This window comes from Podarcis vaucheri (genome assembly GCF_965113315.1).
Source record: "Podarcis vaucheri genome assembly, chromosome: 11".
Taxonomy (NCBI): Eukaryota; Metazoa; Chordata; class Lepidosauria; order Squamata; family Lacertidae; genus Podarcis; species Podarcis vaucheri.
In genome coordinates, this window is record NC_138749.1 from 33,579,722 (window position 1) to 33,599,825 (window position 20,104).

The window sequence follows — 20,104 nt, forward strand, 5'->3', positions numbered from 1 at the left end:
TCACTGGTTCTGATTTGAAAGAAAGGTAGAGCTGGGTATCATCTGCATATTGATGGACACCCAGTCCAAACCCCCTGATGATCTCTCCCAGCGGCTTCATATAGATGTTAAAAAGCATGGGGGAGAGGACGGAACCCTGAGGCACCCCACAAGTGAGGGCCCAAGGGTCTGAACACTCATCCCCCACCACCACTTTCTGAACACGGCCCAGGAGAAAGGAGCGAAACCACTGTATAACAGTGCCCCCAGCTCCCAACCCCTCTAGACGGTCCAGAAGGATGTTATGGTCGATTGTATCAAAGGCCGCTGAGAGATCCAGCAGAACTAGGAAACAACTCTCACCTTTGTCCCTAGCTCGCCGGAGATCATCAACCAGTGCGACCAAGGCAGTTTCAGTCCCATGATGAGGCCTGAACCCTGATTGGAAGGGATCCAAATGGTCCGCATCCTCCAGGCGTGCCTGGAGTTGTTCAGCAACCACACGCTCAATCACCTTGCCCAAGAATGGAAGATTTGAGACTGGGCGATAGTTGGCCATACTGGCCGGGTCTAAAGATGGTTTTTTAAGAAGCGGTTTAATGACCGCCTCTTTCAGCGGATCTGGGAATGTTCCCTCACAGAGGGAAGCATTCACCACCCCGCAGAGCCCATCGCCCAGCCCTTCCCGGCTAGCTTTTATAAGCCAGGATGGGCAAGGATCAAGGAGACAGGTGGTTGGTTTCACTCGTCCAAGCAGCCTGTCCACATCCTCGGGGGTAACGGATTGAAATTGATTCCATGCAACTTGACCAGACAGGGCTCTAGCACTCTCCCGCCCCAGCCCTGCTCCCACGGTGGTGTCTAGCTCCTTCCGAATATGAGTGATTTAGATGAAAACAGGGATTAGGTATGAATTGTGAAGCAGCAGCATGCATGACAATTTAGTATCGAATTTAATAGGTGCAGGGAGGGTACTGTTTGGGCTCTGCTTCAGGCAACATAATGTTTTTGGGCCAGCACTGGAAGAACTCTAGAAGCAATTAAGATACTTTTCATGAAGAATGCTGATGTTGGAATTCACTGCTATGAAAATTGAACTTAAAAAGCCAGCAGTCTCTCCTGCATATCAACAAGAGGAAGATTCTATTAGGTACGGCTATGGTAGGCAAATGAAAACTCTTTCTAAACTAGGTAAAGGATGTATGTTCCTCAGTGTTGCTGCTAAGTGTGGATAAATTTCAGAAGCGTGGGTATTTTCTGCTACAGAGAGCTGCTTCACACATTCAGAACCTCTGTGTCTTTTAAGGAAATAACATGCAGCCTATCTGTATATAATCACACACTTGCATATAATTACACACACCTGAAAATTGCACAGGTTTTCACTGTGTGCAAATGCAGAAAAAGACACAGATGTCAAATATAACATCTGAATTTCTACAGGAGGGTTGTATTTATGGTAACACAGTACTTCTGTATCGGAGTTTGTTCACATAAGAATACATACATGCACATGTATTTCCCCTGGCTGGATGTACAGGTGTAAGGGATATAAGGACTGGCCCCTCATACTGGGTAACTAATTACAGTACAGTGGTATCTTGGGTTACAGACTCCGCTAACCCAGAAATAGTACCTCGGGTTAAGAACTTTGCTTCATGATGAGAACAAAAATCATGTGGTGGTGGTGCGGCGGCAGTGGGAGGCCCCATTAGTTAAAGTGGTACCTCAGGTTAGAGCAGTTTCAGGTTAAGAATGGACCTCCAGAACAAATTAAGTTCTTAACCCAAGGTACCACTGTAACTGGGAAAAGGAGGTTGAGGACTACTGAGAGAGGGAGTGGTGGGTCACATGACGTGCCGAGGACTGGACATAGGGATTGCATAGGGATCCACTTAACATTGCTATGGGACAGCAATATATTGGGTTAAACTTATTCCACCAGTTGTTTCTGTTATAATATCTCATAGAGCAAAATATTGATTAATCTATAGTCTGCTAATACACCCTGCAGATGTCAGAGTTGGGGATAAAAATGCTGCCATTTCATGATATAAGACAACCTCACAATTCATCTAAAGTGAAGACAAAAACCAATGACTTGGCTCTCATACTAATAAACTCTTTGTCATCAAATAGAGCTCTTGCTGAACAAGAACGTTTTAGGGAAACTGATGACATACTCCCATTTCTGCATTCCTTTATATTAGCTTAAATATACAGAAGGCGTATATACATAAAGAGATATATAACCTGGCAGCATTTGAATTGACACCACATTTGAGCTGAATTTATTACAGAAAAAGTAAATGTGTGGCGCACGCACACACACACACACGCACACAGAGAGAGAGAGAGCGCACATTCTCTTTGGTGTGATGAAATCTTCTCACCTTACATATCAAACACCAAAGGTGCAATAAGACTTCACAGGATCATTTACTGGGGCGCCTTGACACATTAGTACTTGCTACTTTTAAAATAACATTTTTAACAGTGTTCTAGTTTCATGTTCTTAAAACCTTATATTGTCAACTACTTTAAAAATAATTATCTTCATATGTATCTGAGAGTCTGGCTCATCTTTTGTCTCATCGCTATCTGTTGTTGGTCACTTGATACTGCCTCTTGGTCCATAATGAGGAGCTGTTTTTGGTGCAGCTCTCTTCTCTTAGGCAGGGCTGGGGAACCTTCAGCCTTCCAGATGTTGCTGCACTAGAACTCTCACCATCCCTGAATATTAACTGGGGCTAATGGAATTGAAGTCTAACAACATCTGGAGGGCACATGTCCCCCACCCCTTCTTTCGAGCAATAGTCCTCAACTGTTCTAACTTCAGGAAACCTTTCCACATTGACTCACCTTGCAAGAAATAACTGCATGTATGTTGCGGAATCACTATGCCTTTTATAGAATTCTGTGGCAGGTTTTAGGACGCACACCCAAGATTTTTAGCCAGGGCTATTGACTTGCATGGTCTACTCAGCTAAAGCTGCAATCCTAACCCCATTTACCTGGGAATAAGCGCAAATGAATTCAATAGGATTCATTTCTAAGTAGACATGGTTAGTATTTTACTGTAAGCGTGCCCTGGTGAGCACACATCACTCTCTAGTGGAGGACACACATTGCAAGTGAAGAATAATCATCATGTTTTTGTTTCGTTCTGCTTTTTTGAGGGAAGCTTATTTGCCACTACTAGTTTTCTCATTGGGGAGTTCATGATAAGCTCCTAGGGAACACAAGTGCCTTACAGGTTCTACAACATCTAAATGTTGATATTTTATAGAATCCTTCAATAGATTTTTTTTCAATCCTTCAATAGATTTTTAACATATATTTGCATACATGGGATGGTATTCAACTATACCATAGTTGTATGAGGGCTATATATTCTGCAGATGGCAGGTCACGTGGCTGAATTATCTGTCATACAATGCAATACAATACTGTATGTATGTATGTATGTATGTTAAAACTGGTTGTAGGATCTGGCAGCTAGGGGTTTTTTTTGGGGGGGGGGTATGAAGAGTATGGTCTACAGCAGTGTTTCCCAACCGGTGTTCCGCGGCACAGTAGTGTGCCGCCGGACGTCGCCTGGTGTGCCGTGGGAGGGAGGCGGGCGAGTCGGGCTAATCCTCCGACGAGCTCCACCTCCAGACCCATTGCTCAAATCCTTTAACCCAGCAAGGCAGGAGGGCGGGGAGGGGGGGGGAGAAAAACGAAAGGGTGGAAAAAAGAAGGGGAAGAGAAAATATTTTTTTAAAAAAAGGAAAGAGAGGGGAAAAAGCGAGGGATGGAGGAAGGTCGTTCCTCGATAGAAAGGACTGAAGGGGTGGCAGCTGCGTGGCTGACAATGGGGGTGGCGGGGGGGGGAGAGACGGGAGAGGGACCGTCTCTCCTTTTCTCCAGGCGAGAATGCTGTGTGGCTTCTTCTTCGGAGCGGGGGGAGAACTGTGTGGCAAGACCCCAATCGTTTTTTTCTGTGGAGAAAAACGATTGCTCCGACCGAGGGAAGAGAGTGAGTTGCGCGGAGCGCCTGCCTGACAATCGCCTCGGAAGGAATCAAGATTTGGGGTGGGTGGGTGGAGTGACGGGACGGCGGTGTCGCCTCCTCTCTCTTTCTCCCTCCTCCGCGGCCGCTAGCGACGGGCTTTTAACTTCTCCCAACTTTTGTGCGCGCGCGTGCGGCCCTCGAAGTCCCCCCTTCCCGGGGGACCCGACTAGGCCCTGCCCGCCGCATTGCCGCTGCCGTGCGCCTGGCTGGGTGGGGGGGAGGGGACCCTGGCGGCGGCGCCGCCTTGGTGCTCGTGCGGGACTCGCTCGGCTGGTGCCGGCCTCTCAGGGCGGAGGCCTAGTCGCGGGCTTCTGGGTGTTGGGGTTGCTACGCGCCTCAGTCCCCGGGGACCCAGCGTCGCAGCCTGACGCCGCCGAGTGTGTGGCTATGAATGGGAGGGTGGTGGCGGCGGGCCTCTCCCCCTTCCTTTCTGCGAGGGACTCTTCTTGTTGAATGTGGGGCTGGGAGAGAGGCGCGCATTTCTGCTCCCCCTCCCGCTTTGTACATGGAGAATGGCCTTGTCCTCCTCCCTCCCCCTTCCGCCGTGAAGCGCGGAGGGTGTGCGTCTAATCCCCTCTCCACCTGCTCCCTGAGCTGCTACCCTTGTGTAAGGGGGGGAGGCTGCGAGTGTGTATCCGACGCAGGCAGCATGCTCTTATTTCTCCCACCTTAAATCAGTGCTAATTGCGCCTGGACGCAGTATTTACTTCCGAGTAGGCCCCCTCCTCCCCCCCCCCGTAGCACCTGATGTTGCTATTCGTATCATCAGGTTTGTTTGTTGATAATTTAATTGTTTTAAAAGCATCATGCTAAAGAGCTCTCTCCCACCCCCAGACCCTTGGGCAAAACAGAAACACACACATACACAAACACAGAGATTGAGCCCTGCAGGTTTTATGAAATGAATGGATTCTGAATGCCTGTTTCAGTGGCTTGTCCGCCTTAGGCTGCTGGGCCAGACACCTGTTACACGGTGCAGTCCGTAAGCTGTGAGCGCTGCTACCTGCCGCCGAGACCACGTAACGACAGTCTTGAAAGACCTACATTGGCTCCCAGTACCTTTCCGAGCACAATTCAAAGTGTTGGTTCTGACCTTTAAAGCCCTAAGCGGTTTCGGTCCAGTATACCTGAAGTAGCGTCTCCGCCACCATCGTTCAGCCCAGACACTGAGATCCAGTGCCAAGGGCCTTCTGGCAATTCCCTCACTGTGAAAAGTGAGGTTACAGGGAACCAGGCAGAGGGCCTTCTCGGTAGTGGCGCCCGCCCTGTGGAATGCCCTCCCATCAGACATCAAAGAGATAAACCAGTGTTTCCCAACCGGTGCGAGACGTTGCCTGGTGTGCCGTGGGAGGGAGGCGGGCGAGTTGGGCGGCGAGAGGCGGGGCGGCGGCGGCGAGGAGAGGCCGCCCAGCGCGGGGCTCTCGCCGTCTGCCTGCCTGGCTGCCTGCGTGGCGCTGATGTCACGGGGCTGTAACGTGCCCCACATAGGCACACGCGGGGTGGCGAGCTCCCTCCCTCCCACATCCCATCGCCGCTCGCTTCGGCCGGCCTACTGGGCTGTCGCAGGCGGAAGGCCTGCGCATGCGCGAGGTTTTCGCGCCTTCAGGATTGCCTTCACGCCTTCCTCCTCCCAGGTCCTTGAGAGCGCGGGAAGCGGCAGCGCGAGACCGGCGTTGAGCCTGGTAGGTATTGCGCTTGCCAAGGCAGTCATTTGGGAAATGAAAACTTGCAAAGCAAGCAACCAGTTCAATCTGAAGTACGTGTATGCTTAATATCCTGTATCTGAAACCTGTTCTGCCCCTTCCCCCACACTTGGTGCCATTTTCATCTACACATGCAGCAGAGTAAGTTGACCCAGAATAGTACCAATTCAGATGGCAGATGGGAGAATGACAGTGCTGAATGCTTTCCCATGTAGAACAGTCCCTGCAAATAAAAACCTAGCATATTTGGAAGAGGGATGCTAGCCTAACCATTACCTTCTATGTTGTTACAATTTTTTATTTTTTTTTTACATAAGTAAAAAGTGACCTTTCCCCATCTGGCATGGTGGTGTGCCTCGAGACTTTTTTTCATGAAACAAGTGTGCCTTTGCCCAAAAAAGGTTGGGAAACACTGGTCTACAGTATGCAGTGGCACAGCCAGGAAACAGGTTTCCCTCATTTACATTTCGTAAGAATTAAGCAATCGTTTAGTGAAATATATGCATACACACACACACAAACATAAATAAATGAGAAACTGGATTCCCTATCTCTCATTATTATCCTAGCACAAATCAAGTTGACAGCAGAAGCAGAAAGAAGAATTGGAAGGGAATTAACCCAAAATTTATCATGCATACCACATAAAATGCCACAGCTAGGATTTGTAACTGGGCACAATAATTATTACTGGTACAAGAACCTGTTACAACCTGACAATCCTATGGAGGTAAGCCCAGGAGAGGAAGGTAAGTATGGCAGGAGACCAAAAAGATAATAAACTAGATTGAAACCAAAGCTTTTTAATTATTTCCTCCCCTTCATATGCCCTCTTTCAATGGTGCACTGCAGCTAGAAAAAGGAAGGAATATACCATCTATGGTGACTGGGGTTGATAATTGCCCGCCAGTGGTTTTCAGATGAAATTCAGAACACTACTGTGCATAAGTACCTAAATGAGACGACAGATATGGTTTTGCAGACCATATGGGATCAGGACTTGAGATTCAGTAGTTCAGAGGGAACCCAAGAGACAAGAGACAGGAAATATTTACCCATTAACCATTTCCACAGAGAATTTTGACACAACATAACAGTAGTGTGCAAAATAATACTGTGTATTTTAATCCAGAGAGTAGCCAATGTGGTGCCCTTCAGATGCTGTTGGACTACAACTCCCATCAGCCCCAAGTCAGCATGGTCAATGGTCAGGCATGATTAAAGTGGCAGTCCAGCACACTCTAGATCCTGTCCTTTTGTATGACTACCAGTAATGTGTGTTTAGTGTGGCACCTATCTTTGAAATTTCAAGGTGAGGTACCTGAGATCTCTTTAACTAGTAATGATAGGGACTGAACTGGGGGCATTTGTAGGCAAAACTTGTGATTGAACATTGAGTTATGAGACCTGCAGAACTTGCCCAGCTAAACTGGGACACCAGAGGTGTAAATACAATACAATACAAGGTAAAATGTCCACTTTCACAAAGGTATTATTATTATTATTATTATTATTATTATTAATCTGCGTACATTCATTTTATGCACTTGCTCATTTGATATCAAGATGGACACAGGTTGTTCATTGAATTGCAGTTTTATTTTACTAAGTATAATTATTTTCCACAATGCTGTTTAAGGCATATTGCTTTACTGTACAAGTACTCAAGTTATTACTTGAACAAAGAAAGGAAAGGGACTTTAAATTAGTTAATTAATTATTAGAAAATGTCTGCCTTTCTAGTACAACCAAATGAGTCACTAATTCTTTTTTGTTTTAATTTTCTCCCTTAACACTCATCTCACTAGGGCTATTAAACTCTTTGCTTGATCACTGAATTCCATATCAGTAAATCTCATATTCTCAGCGGGGGCTTTCTTGCTGAGATCAGTTATGCAAAACCAAAGAGCTTTTAAAAATGTGGTTTGTAATCTTCCTGTCATAGACATAAGAAAAGCAGTTGTCTTTAGCAGCCTCAAATGTAGGAATAAGGGCAAGGTTGCTCTAGAAGAGTAAAACTCTGGAATATTTTTTTCAACAGGGTCAGGAGATTGCGTAGGGATCCACTTTTTATTTATTTAGGGGGGGAAATCACAAAATGTTTGGGCTTTTTAAAGTTACAGTGATGAGAAAAATGCCCTTTGCCAGCATTTCCACGGGGGAAACAACATCTCTCTTTTATGTCTCTTTAATTTTTCATGACAATTGCTTTGCCAATCAATAGTTAAAATACCTATTAAAATGGAACAGGAAATAAGCTATGACAAAAAATAAGAGAAAAAATGCTAGCAAGGGTGAGGTTCTATTCCCTCAGCCCAGACTTTAACCAGTTATTTCTAATTACAATGCAAGGACTGAACATCATAGTTTTAGTACTTTTATTGGACCCAAAATGAAAAAAAGAGGAAGACAGAACCTTTGGTTTTACTGTTATTATAGGTTCACTTCCTGTCGTGCTCAAATTATAGGAGAAAAGGTAGACATCCACAATCAGCACTGTGCAATTTCCACAATTAGTCTCTTGACTTATAAAATGTATTGCTATAGCTGAGGAAATTATGAAACCAGTAAACAAAAAATTCAGACATTCCTATATGAAGTTAGAGGGAGCCTCACAAAAGATCTACATAGTCATTTTTTTAGGATGAAGTGTCGCACCCTATGCTACATTGCATAGTGCAGAATATTAGTGTGCTCTAATGTATTTCTGGGTCTATTGGGAGAGGCACTAAGAATCCTACTCAATCTAGACTAGCTTCATATGTAATGATAGGGGTTTTTTTTTTTTTGGAAAATTTGTCAGTAACACTGAAATCCTTTGCACACTTATGCACATTTATGCACATCTACTTGGGAGTAAACCAGATTGAAGACCATGGGACAATGAGTAAACACACCTAGGACTGTGCTGCCAGTCATTGAAATTTAAGGAATACATTTCTGACAAAAAAAGTTAAACCTTATTGCCAACCTTTAAAAGTAAGCTAACATTTTTAATAGAATTTGTATTTGAGACAGAGTTATAATCTTGAAATTACAAGAGCCGGGTTAAAGTCAGTGAGTCATTAAAGGTCTATAGAATAATGAACCAAGAGGGAATAAGTAATAGCTTAACTGTCATGGCACATAATAGTTCAGAACAAATGTCACAGCAAGACATATTTTGCCTGGGCTTCCCATTCTACCTGTGCTCCATTAGGCACTACAATGCTAATTACTTTCAAAACTATTTTGAAAGCTTTTGCTTCATTTGTGGGGGTGGAGACTGCTATAATGTGAGTTGTTCAAAGGCAATAATACATAAAGAGCACTTCTATTTCCCGCAAAAAACTAATGTAAGTAGGCGGGGAAAAGCACTACCATTAACGGCGGAAAGACATGAGTTCAAAATAAACAGGAAAGAACGCCAACCTTGACTGCAGCCTTGACAACATCCATACTTCTGAAGATGTTAAAGCCATCATTTACATTTCTCTGGACTTCTTAGGTAACCAATGACAGCTGATCAATTATTTTACATGCACATTTGGAATCAGCTGTGATTTAACGTAATTGTTTCCTTGCTTGGAGACATTATTGCCTTTTTCTTCACCTCCTTCCCATCTCTAGCCCATTTGCTCTTAATACTGTAAAATCTTTAAAGATGCTTCTTGTTTATGCCCTCTGAGATTTACCATAGGGACAGCAATGAATGGCTGATACAAAACCCTGTGTAAGACATTGAATGAACACACACACACATTTTCTTTCTTTTCATTTTTACAGACACATACTTTTACAGTTTATATTCATTCCTATTAATAAAGGTATAGATGGGGACCAAGAGTTCATCCATAAGCATGGGAATATATATAATGGTATCGCTCTGTAAGGACAAGTATTTGTTGTATTTTAAAAGTCTGTTAAGTCACCATAAACGATGTACAACTTTTTTTCGTATTTTGTTTTAAGTTGGTAGAGAAAGTATGATATACCTCATCATTATTGTCTAACTTTTACTTTGCATATTTTTCAGCATTAGAAATTTCCTGTGGATTAGGAAAGCACCCTTTGCAAGATGAGAATTTGCTATTTTTGCACCAAGGTGATAAAGCAAAAAACTCTGCATAAACTTGATGCAGAATGCTTTCTTTCTCATTTTAGCAACTGAGAAGCCTGAAGTGGGACGTCTTCTTTTGAAATTTCCTTGCAATTTGCACCAAAGTGATAAAAGCAAAAAAACAACTCTGGATAAACTATAACCCAGAAGGTGACAATGGTTGCTGGTTCACATTTGTTCGCTCCCTGCCCTGCCCACAACACATGGATGCTTGGGGAAAGCACAGGGGTGTTGGCAGGTAAGTGGCATGTTGTGCACATGTGGGGTTTGTGTAAAGTGGTGCATTCATATGGAACATGAATATGTGGATGCCATGATTTGTGCAATCATAGTGATCCTTTATTCAACTGCTGGTACTATGTGTATTGCAGCAGACAGACAGCCCACATGCAAAATCAATACTGTATTTCTCATGGTTTATACAGATGCCACCGGTTTTCTGTTTCCTAGCTCAACAAGAATAAATGGGTACTCCACAAAGCATGGGAGGAATAACTTTCAGATATGCTTCCTTCTTCTTCTATTCTGAGTTACACAGTACAGAGCTCAAACAAAGAGCAAATATGTGCAACAATGTTGTGAGTATGGACCCTGAGTCCTGCAACACTTTTATACTGAGTCTCAAGGTTCTGGCTTGTCAAGATTCCAAACAGGATTTGCCCACTTTCTTGGACTGCTCTTTGTAACTGGCCATGTTGACAATGCATCATAATAACGTGGGTGCTTTCCTTAGCATGCATCTTTCCCCCCTCCTTGGTAGTATTTCCGTATCATCATAGACTAAAAGGTCAGATTGAATATGACATGTTGAATATGATAAATATGGCCTGCCAATGGGTCACAGAGGGAAACCAAGTTGAGTACAGATCTCTTTATTAATTACTTCCCTACTTCCATTCATTCATTCGCTTGAAAATGTGAATTCTCATTTTGTCCAAACTCTAATAAAAACCATAATTTTATAATCAAATTTTATTCTTTACATTTTGAAAATTGGTTTTGAGTCTACATTCTGTCTGATTTTTAGGAGAAGGTAACAATGGGATATTGGTGTGCATCACTTGGGCTTATGCTCCTTGTTCCTGAATGGAATAAATGTTCAAAATTCTGGTTGTGCTTCAGGTTCGCTTTCTAACACCTCAACATTCTTATTTGGTACTATCTTTATGGTTTTTGTTTGCTTCGTTTATTTCTCCATTGGATAGAATTTTCTTCACCAGTTAAAATCAGCTATATTTACTTGTTGTTTGTGGGATAAAGGCTTTGGGAAGTGGATAGTTTTGCTAATTTAGGAGTTATAAAATTTGGTGCCTTTTTATTGGTTGTTCTACCAGAAAATCTGGATTGGTGACCCCTTCTTTATGGGAAGGGTAATTTGAGTGTAGTGTATGTCACTCTTAACACTCACATCCTTTCTGCACTGTGACCCATAGATAAAGTATTTGCTTGATAGCAGAATATAAAACAACTAATTCTGAACACAGATAATTCATACATTCACTGACATGAGTGGGAAAAGCCACTCATGTTAGACAGCAACCTGATGGATAAAGTTGAAATGTTAAAATAGGCTAGATGAGAATGCACCTACGAAATGCAAAGACATTATGAAAAGCAGTTGTCCACTTAGCCTGAAGGAACAAAGATAACCAAGATATCAAGCTGTATAATGACATCTGGGTCAGAACATGACTCATAAAAGAGACAGCTAAAAAAACACACCAGGTAATATCTGTCACCTACAAAGAATCACATCAAGTTAAATTGAGGGTGGGAAAAGAGAACTCTGCTAGGTCATCTCACCTCTCCTGTCTACCAGGATAAAGGATAAAAGATTTTCTTCATAGATAGATAGATAGATAAATAGATAGATAGATAGATACACAGATACACACAAACGCACAAACTTTTTTAGTTGTGGAATTTTCCCCAAGTGCATTTGAAAACTTAAATACATGCTTATTATTTAATTCCTTTTTCTTCCTTTTTTGGATTATTAAAGAAAGCAAGGCACTTACTCGGAAAGTATAATACTTTAGTGGAATAGCAAGGTATGAACTGCTCTCAGAGCTTTCGACAAATCCAGCAAAGCATAACTAGAGACAAAGTACTTGGGAAAGAGATGAGAACAATATGATGTGCCAAACCAAAAACCAAGAGAGAAAAGAGGGAGCACAGAATAAAAAGCATTTGTTTAATGAGATTAAATATATTTAAAGATAGCCATATAGCTGACTACAGAAATCAATGTATGTAAATTAGTGATGTCCATTGATTCTGATAAGTATAACTAACACTGGCTATAACCCACATATTTGTCTGTTATCATACTACATGCCTTTGGTTAGTAAAATAAAGTGACTCCGGGACTTAGGGGAATGACTTGTTGCACTCCTCTTGTATGAGCAGGTATAGAGCAAGTATAAAGTCTATGAATAATATTGGATACTAATCAGTCACTAATGTGGAGTGTCTTTCATCAGCTACAGCTGGTGCACAAACTACAGCCATTCCTGAACAAGGATAGCTTGGCCACAGTGATCCATTTGCTGATAACCTTCTGCAGCAAGTACAAAATGCAGCAGCCTGTCTTTTGAGTGAGACCACCAGCTGACGCCACGTCAGTCTGGTTCTTAAAGAACCTCACTGGCTGACAATATGTTTCTGGGCTACAGTAAAGGTTTTATTTCTTTAATTTTAATAGTGGCTTGTAACCTAAACACTTGGAGTAACTTTCCCAGCTCATTCCTACTGGGAATTAAGATCAGTTGTGGGGAGGAGGGGGTCCTTAGGGTCTGGGATGTGGGGATGGATTTTTCAATTGTGGCACCCAAAATTGGTAGCACCACCCCCTTGAAATCCAGTTGAGGTTTACACTACTGGCTTTTAGATGCCAGATTAAAAGTGAGAAGATTGAGACTGGCTTAAATGGTGGCTTCTATTGTATTTTAATGCATTGCTCCATTTTATGAATTTGTTTGGTTTTCTGTAATTATATTGTTATCTGCCCAGAGATCTTTGGATGTGGGGCAGAATAAACAAATAAGGAGTAAGTATACTCGTTCACATAGGCCAGTACTGTCTAATTTGACTGACAGCAGCTCTCCAAGGTACCAGGGTGAGATATGTACTAGTCTTACTTAAGACTCTTTCATAGAATTGTAGAGTTGGAAGAGACCATGGGGGTAATCTAGTCTAACCCCCTGCAACAAACTAATATTTTGCCCAAAGTGGTGCTCAAACCCACCACGCTGTACTTACTGAACCATCCCTTCAATCATCTAACTAGAGATTACACAAATTGAATTTGGAATGTATGCATCTATCAGTGATCCATAGCTGTCAACTTTTCCCTTTTCTTGCAAGGAATCCTATTCAGAATAAGGGAATTTCCCTTTTAAAAAAAGAGAAACGTTGACAGCTATGCAGTGATCTATGGAACAAGCAAAACATGCACATATAAACAGGGGTGAAAAAAGTGCAAATGAATGTAGCTCTGTATGCGCATACAATTTCCATTTTCACAAAGGTTTTAAATGAATTAATAACATGCATTTTCACCTTATAAACTTGTTTATTCAATTCAAAAAACAGCCATATGCAAATTTTATTGTATAGCGTATAATCATTTTTATATTACTGTTAAAGATCAACTGCTTTACTGTACAAGTACCCAACAAAGAACAACTCCTTAATTTTAATTAATTAAAAAACAGGGGTGAAGGAAATTTCTTTTTTAAAAGAAGAAGAAGACATATCTGGGGTACATTCATGAGACATTTAGAACATTTAGCACACAGGACTAATCACACATGATGTTCTACATATGGAGAGAGAATGCATGAAGCCATACATACATGCTGGGAGACAATGTAGACCACCACACATTTACTCAACGTTCTTTCCTTTGATAGATGTGATGCTGTCAACCCTGCTTCTATGAAAGGAGAGTTGGTACTCTCCTCACATACCAGATGAATTGAAGCTAGCTCATGTATTTTCTCCCATAAAACTGGTGAGAAGAGTACAGTCTCTATAAATCTATACTCAACTTTATTTGTATTGCATCTACAAGATGTGCTTAGAAGACTTTAAACGGAGATTATACACTTCCATATGGGATGGAATTATCAACAACTATTAACCATGATCATTAATAGGAACCTCCTTGTTCAGAGGCTTGATGACATTAAATACCAGTTGCCAGAGCACTGACAATGGGGAAGGGCTATTGCTTTCATGCCCTTGTTGAAGGCATCTTGGAAGTTCATGGCTATCCACTATGGGAAATAGGAAGCTAACTGGACTAACTGGTAGACCTTTGGTCTGAGCCAACAGAGCACCCCTTATTTTCTGAACTGCATGCACTATGGCAATATTATAAATGTGGATGTGGGCAAACATTTTGAGCATATCACTTTTCTTAGTAAACCTTTTCTTAGTTTTCGCTGCCCAAGTGCAAGCACATCAAAAGTTTAGTAGCCAGTATTTAGGTGTAGGTTGGATCCCTATGGCTCTTTTCTCAGAAGGTAGGGGAAAGATGCCACTGAGATCAAGGCCAATCCCCTTACTTTTATTTAACACCTCCAATCTACCAATATTTGCATAGCGCTATTGCAGTGAGAAGAACAGGAGTAGCTGTATTCATACTCTCATACCCATATGATTAACTATTAAACCATTCCTATTTTTAAATAACCATTAAATACCAGTTGCCAGAGACTAGCAGTGGGGAAGAGATATTGCTTCCATGCCCTTAAAGGTAAAGGTAAAGGTACCCCTGCCCGAACGGGCCAGTCTTGCCAGACTCTGGGGTTTGTGCGCCCATCTCACTCAAGAGGCCGGGGGCCAGCGCTGTCCGGAGACACTTCCGGGTCACGTGGCCAGTGTGACAATGCTGCTCTGGCGAGCCAGAGCCGCACACGGAACGCCGTTTACCTTCCCGCTGGTAAGCGGTACCTATTTATCTACTTGCCCCCGGGGGTGCTTTCGAACTGCTAGGTTGGCAGGCGCTGGGACCGAGCAGCGGGAGCGCACCCCGCCGCGGGGATTCGAACCGCCGACCTTTCGATCGGCAAGCCCTAGGCGCTGAGGCTTTTACCCACAGCGCCACCCGCGTCCCATTCCATGCCCTTACTGACTCTTAAAATTTTTGTTTTCTCCTATTCCTGAACAAGTATATACAAACTGAAAAATAAACCAATCTGCTCTTCAACCTTCACAGCTGGCAGTTTCTCATAGAATTTCTCGTGAGCTGAACAATCATGAAATATTATTCCTCATATTTTATAGCGCATCTTCACCGTTCCACTCTTAGAAACTGTAGTAGGCTTTATAGATTTCAAACACCTGAAGTGTGGTGTAGTGGGAAAGATATGCAACTTATATATGTTTCTTCTCAGAGTCACTGAAAACCAAAAGTTATGCTTGGTTTGGTTGGTCATGTTGAATAACCATCCGAACTCAATCAATAAATAAAATGATCTGGCAGACATTGTTGACAATAACTAATTTATATAGCACCAAGAGTTACTGAGCATCAAGCCTTCCAATTACTTCACTGGCACAAGCCTTGTTTATTCGTCTTACGTAGTTTTTGAAGATTAAAACACTGTTTAGAATGTTATTGCAAAGAAACACCATAGCTATTTTACTTTTCCATTGATTTTGGTTTAAAATTTGATTAAATTTCATCCAGTTATATCATTTGGAACTTGGAAATAAGGAGTTAGAATCACAGAACCCTGAGATTAAGAGTCTCATGCTCTACCAACTGAGCTATGAAGGCAGAATTACTGGAAATAATTGGCATCACTAACTAGCTGGTTGTTGGCATCACTTTTGCCTGTACTCTGGAACAATAGTAAATAATGCACTTAAAATCATACTGTACCACAAGGCTGAGTTTCTGATTTTTCACCAGTATGCGTGTGTATAATACAGATTCTCCTACAGATTTTGCTTTGTAATTTTATTACTTCTCACTCCATAGCTCATTTTGCTTAACAGTTCAAACTCCAGTTATAAAAACAGAATGCAAAGGTATCACATGCTCACTGCATCAGTGTATGGAAAGTATCGAAGAAAAATGGCAACAGCATCCCGCCCCCCCATTAGACTGCTATATTAGTTTAATTTTCAAAGAAAAGATCAATCAAAGAAAGCTCAATGCAAATGTAAAAGAAATATTAGACAAATGTATCTTGCTACATCAAAGAAGACTTAGACACCATGATTATCACTAACGGTAATTAACCATAAAAGGGCCTGTTATAATAAAATAATGTTATTTGAAAGTTCATAAGTTCAAAGGTTAAGAGTTAGTTGAAATGAATGTTAGAAGGATGTTGGATAGAAACTAAGCGGTTTCCAGTTGTAATGCTTTAAGAGATATGAAAAAAAAAAAGGTTTTACAAATGGGTAAAAGTTTAATGGTAAGGATTTGCTGAACTAACAAATCGAACTGGAATACAAAGAAGGGAGGTATGAGGAGGTCCGAGGAAATAAGTGTATGGAAGTTATGTTATTGAAAATTAATGTGTGTTTTTAACTGTTTTTTATTTTGTATGTTTATTTTTCTTTTTTTGTTATATCTTAAAAACTTTCAATAAATATCTTTTTTTAAAAAAGAGTTAGTTGAGTTCACACATCATTGTTCCTGTAACTGGAATGATTAAACTAAGACATTTTTGGTTACAGGAGGAGTATCAGGGTGAAATAAGGGAGCGGGGGAGTGATGGTTCTTGCTATGTAAGGCTGCCAGTTCTTTATCCATGGGGAATTATGGACAATCTGGGATTGATCACCACCAAAGGTGGGTCTGTGGGCACATTTGCAAACCAGCCACATGCACACCACAACCTATCTTATTGCATACAACAGAATGCTTATTTCAGCAGAGGAGGGGGAAAGGAAAAGGAATCTGTAGGAACTGAAGAAGACCTCTGAGAGCACATATGCACTCACAAGCATCATACTGGCAACTCCTGGATTGAGCACATGCCTTTTATTACCATTTCCCAGTAAAAACATGGCAATTTCTCAGTAATTTAGTTATGTATACTTGCTTTTTGAAATTTGCTTATAGTATTTGTGCATTGTTTTTATTGTTTTATATTATTTTATGTATGCTGTTTGGAAGTTTGTTTGTTTTTTAAGTAACAGGTTTATACTTTCCCCCCTAAATAAATACATTAAAAGTACACAGCAACACTTTCAGTGTGCTGTGTTATTGCTCACTCTTGAAATTGCTTGGAAGACCAGGTAGTATTGCATTTATTAATTGTGGGCACTCATAAGTATGCATGAATGAATGAAGAACCTTTGGGGACAGGAATCATCTTGGTAATAGCCAGCTATTTCTAGAACTCCAGAAACTCCTCGTTGCAATTATTTTTGACAGAATTCTGGTGTCTCCTCTCAAGTGTCAACCTCCTTGCTATTCACAGTCTTTGAGAGATTCACATGCATCCTCAGTCCCCTCTCCCCCAAAAATGTTAATAAACGCTTAAGGCGGATCCATTCTGTGGCAAGCCCAGTTGCCTTTTTGACATGAACTCCTTGGCAGAGCAAAGTTTTATCTTCAGATATTTTATTTTATTTTTTTTTTAAAAAACCCTCTTCGCTTCCCATAAGGGAGGCAAAACCTGCATAACCACAGCATGTTAAAAAATTTCCCAGAAGTTGTTGAAACTCCAGACATAAAGTCAGGCTGCAGGTGTGTCAACATTCACATGCGAATGCTGGTAACCTGAGGTGAAGCTGTGGGTACCTCAGAAACTCCTATCTCCTTTTCCCCACTTTTGGAGTACACACAAGTGAATGCTGTTATTTACACTGCCCGCAATTCAGGGTGTGCGGTCTCCGAGTTTTCTGGCTATACGTGTGTATTACAAACCGACTATACGTCTGTATTGGTGACAACTGGGATTTGCAGAGCGGCAGCAGCAGCAGGGGAGGGAAATGTGGGTGAATGGCCGCAGCACGGAGCTGTCTCTCTCACGATAGGACACAGCCAGTGGGCGGTGGCTGCTGCTGCTGCTGCTGCGGAGGCGGCTGCATCCCCTCGCGCGGGGATTTGGCGAGCGCCTTTTGCCCCTGATCTGCTGGCGGCGCGCGCGCTTTTTCTCCCGGCGACGGACTGGGGCTCTCCCCTCCGTCAAGCCCTGCGCTCGCGCCCAGCCCGTGGCGCGCGACGAGTAGGATCAAAGCGAAGGCAGGGGACGCTCCCTCAGCGCTGGAGAGAAGCTCCGCCAGAGGAACGCCTCCCTCCCCCGCCCCCTCGGGGACGACTTCGCGAGACCCGAGCGGGGATCACTTCAGCCCCGTCAGAACCGAGCGGCTCGCCTCCCGCCACCCCACCCCCGCCAGGCGCCCCTCATGTCGAAGCAGCTGCCTCTTGTTTGCTCCAACATACCTTTCTCTCACATAATATAGTATAATAAATATTAAGAATAGTCTCCACATACGAGCGCTGACATAATATAGTTGTTCAATCCTCACCATCCCCACCTAGGAGTGCTGAGGAGACAAGGCGAACTGCGGGAGGGGGGGGGCTCTTTATTCTGAAGGGGAGGCTGTCAAAAAACAAACAGAGAGGAGGGAGATTGCAATATCTCTATAAGTATATAATATAGAGATATCCCTCCTCTCAGATCAGCTGGGAAGACGCGGCGTTTCTCCTCCGCCCTGGTTCCCCCTACAAGAAAACTCACAGGAGCAAATCTCTGTTATGAGGAGAAAAGGCGAGCAGCTCCTTCGGGGGAATTGGTGGAGGGCGCGAGGGAGGAGAAAAATCAAGGCTGGACCAAACTTGGAAACGCCAAGCTCAGCTGCAGTTGGGCTTTCCTCTCCAGTTAGTGAGGCATTTTTTTCTCCCTCCCCTTTCCACCGCCCCACAACACAGCCTGGGGAAGAAAATAAAAAAAGCTCGTTCTTCAATGGTTTCCTTATCTGAGGAAGCCTCTCAACTTTCGCAGACCCCTGAAGGCATCTTTTCAAAGGCAGAGAGGGTGAAGACCTGTCTAAGTTCTCTCCTGGGCGTCTGTCCTTCCCCTCTGTCTGGGCAAAGGCTGGCTCTATGGAGATCTGTGTGATCTGCGAGGTCTTGTCTCCATCTCTCCATCCACCGCTCCTCCATCTGCCTACCCGTGAAAGGCACAGAATTAATATATGCATCTGTCTAATCTTTCTCTATCCGAGCCTCCCCTCGGTGCATCCGATTAGTACAGAAAGAGAGCGAGCGAGGAAGTTTCCTCCCCGCCTCCCCAGCAACCTCCATCACTGCACCTTTGCAGGAGGAGGGCGTCCTATTTAGAGACGGCAGCGAGCAGAAAGGAGCCCCGCCACTGCATTCGCCAACTCTCCGAGGCTCTCCTGCTTCTTCGCGGCGCCTCAGATGTATCATTAAAAATAAAATAAAACAAACAACGGGAGGGAGGGAGGGACTAAGGAAACGACCGCAGGGCTGCTTGTTTGGTGATGATGCCTCTATTATTATTATTATTATTATTATTATTAGTCTTGCCAGTGCGCTGATCAGGATTACGCGGAAGCCCTGACTGCATCTGCGAAGCGCCCCTTGCTAAAGAGGACATGTCTGCGGATGGATGGCACATAATCTGATTAAAGAAAATAAATACATACAAGAAAAACACCCACAGCTCGGGCTTATTCGCACGTCTCTCTCTCTCTCTCCCCCCCCCCCCATCGCCCCTTCCCCAAGACTGCCCGGCACATTAATTCACTTTATTTATGTCTGGACTTTGCCCTCCTCACTTTCCACACCGGCATGCGCCCGGGCTGACGCCCCCGTCGAGCATCCTCGCGCCCCCTCGCCCGCCGCTCACCTCTGGCGGACGACGGCGCTCCCAGGCTGGCGCACAGCACGAGCCAGGCGCCCACCCAGCGGCTCATGGTGGTGATCCCTGGATCTCCCGAGGGATGATCCCGAGGCGGCGGAGTCGAGGAGTTTGGAGCGGCGGTCTCTCCGCCCCTGGTCGCTCGGCAGCAGATCCCCACCAGGAAGAAGGAGACGTCCCCGCGCGCGAGGGAAGAGCCTCTCTCCTTTTGTGCCGCGTCTCGCCTAATGGCCAGGGTATCCTCCTCGGAGACCCCCGCGCAGCTGGCGGCCGGAACGCGGCTGCCGCGACTCGCCGCTCATCGCTCGCCGGTTCCGCGGCTGCGCTGGGCAGGTGTGTGGGAGCGAGCGAGCGAGCGAGAGACTCTTCCTTCGCCTCCTTCGCCTGCCGCGGGTCGGTGGGGGCA

The 20,104-nt window shown here is 43.7% G+C and overlaps 1 protein-coding gene across 1 annotated transcript in view; it reads right to left on the minus strand.

Moving 5' to 3' along the window:
* Positions 1-19,900, minus strand: part of EDIL3 (EGF like repeats and discoidin domains 3) — a 241,786-nt gene extending 221,886 nt beyond the window's left edge. The window contains exon 1 of the mRNA XM_082191968.1: positions 19,687-19,900. Coding sequence (XP_082048094.1) covers positions 19,687-19,753 — 67 coding nt within the window. The 5' untranslated portion in view covers positions 19,754-19,900. The remainder of the gene's footprint in view (positions 1-19,686) is intronic.
* Between the last annotated feature and the right edge of the window lie 204 nt (positions 19,901-20,104).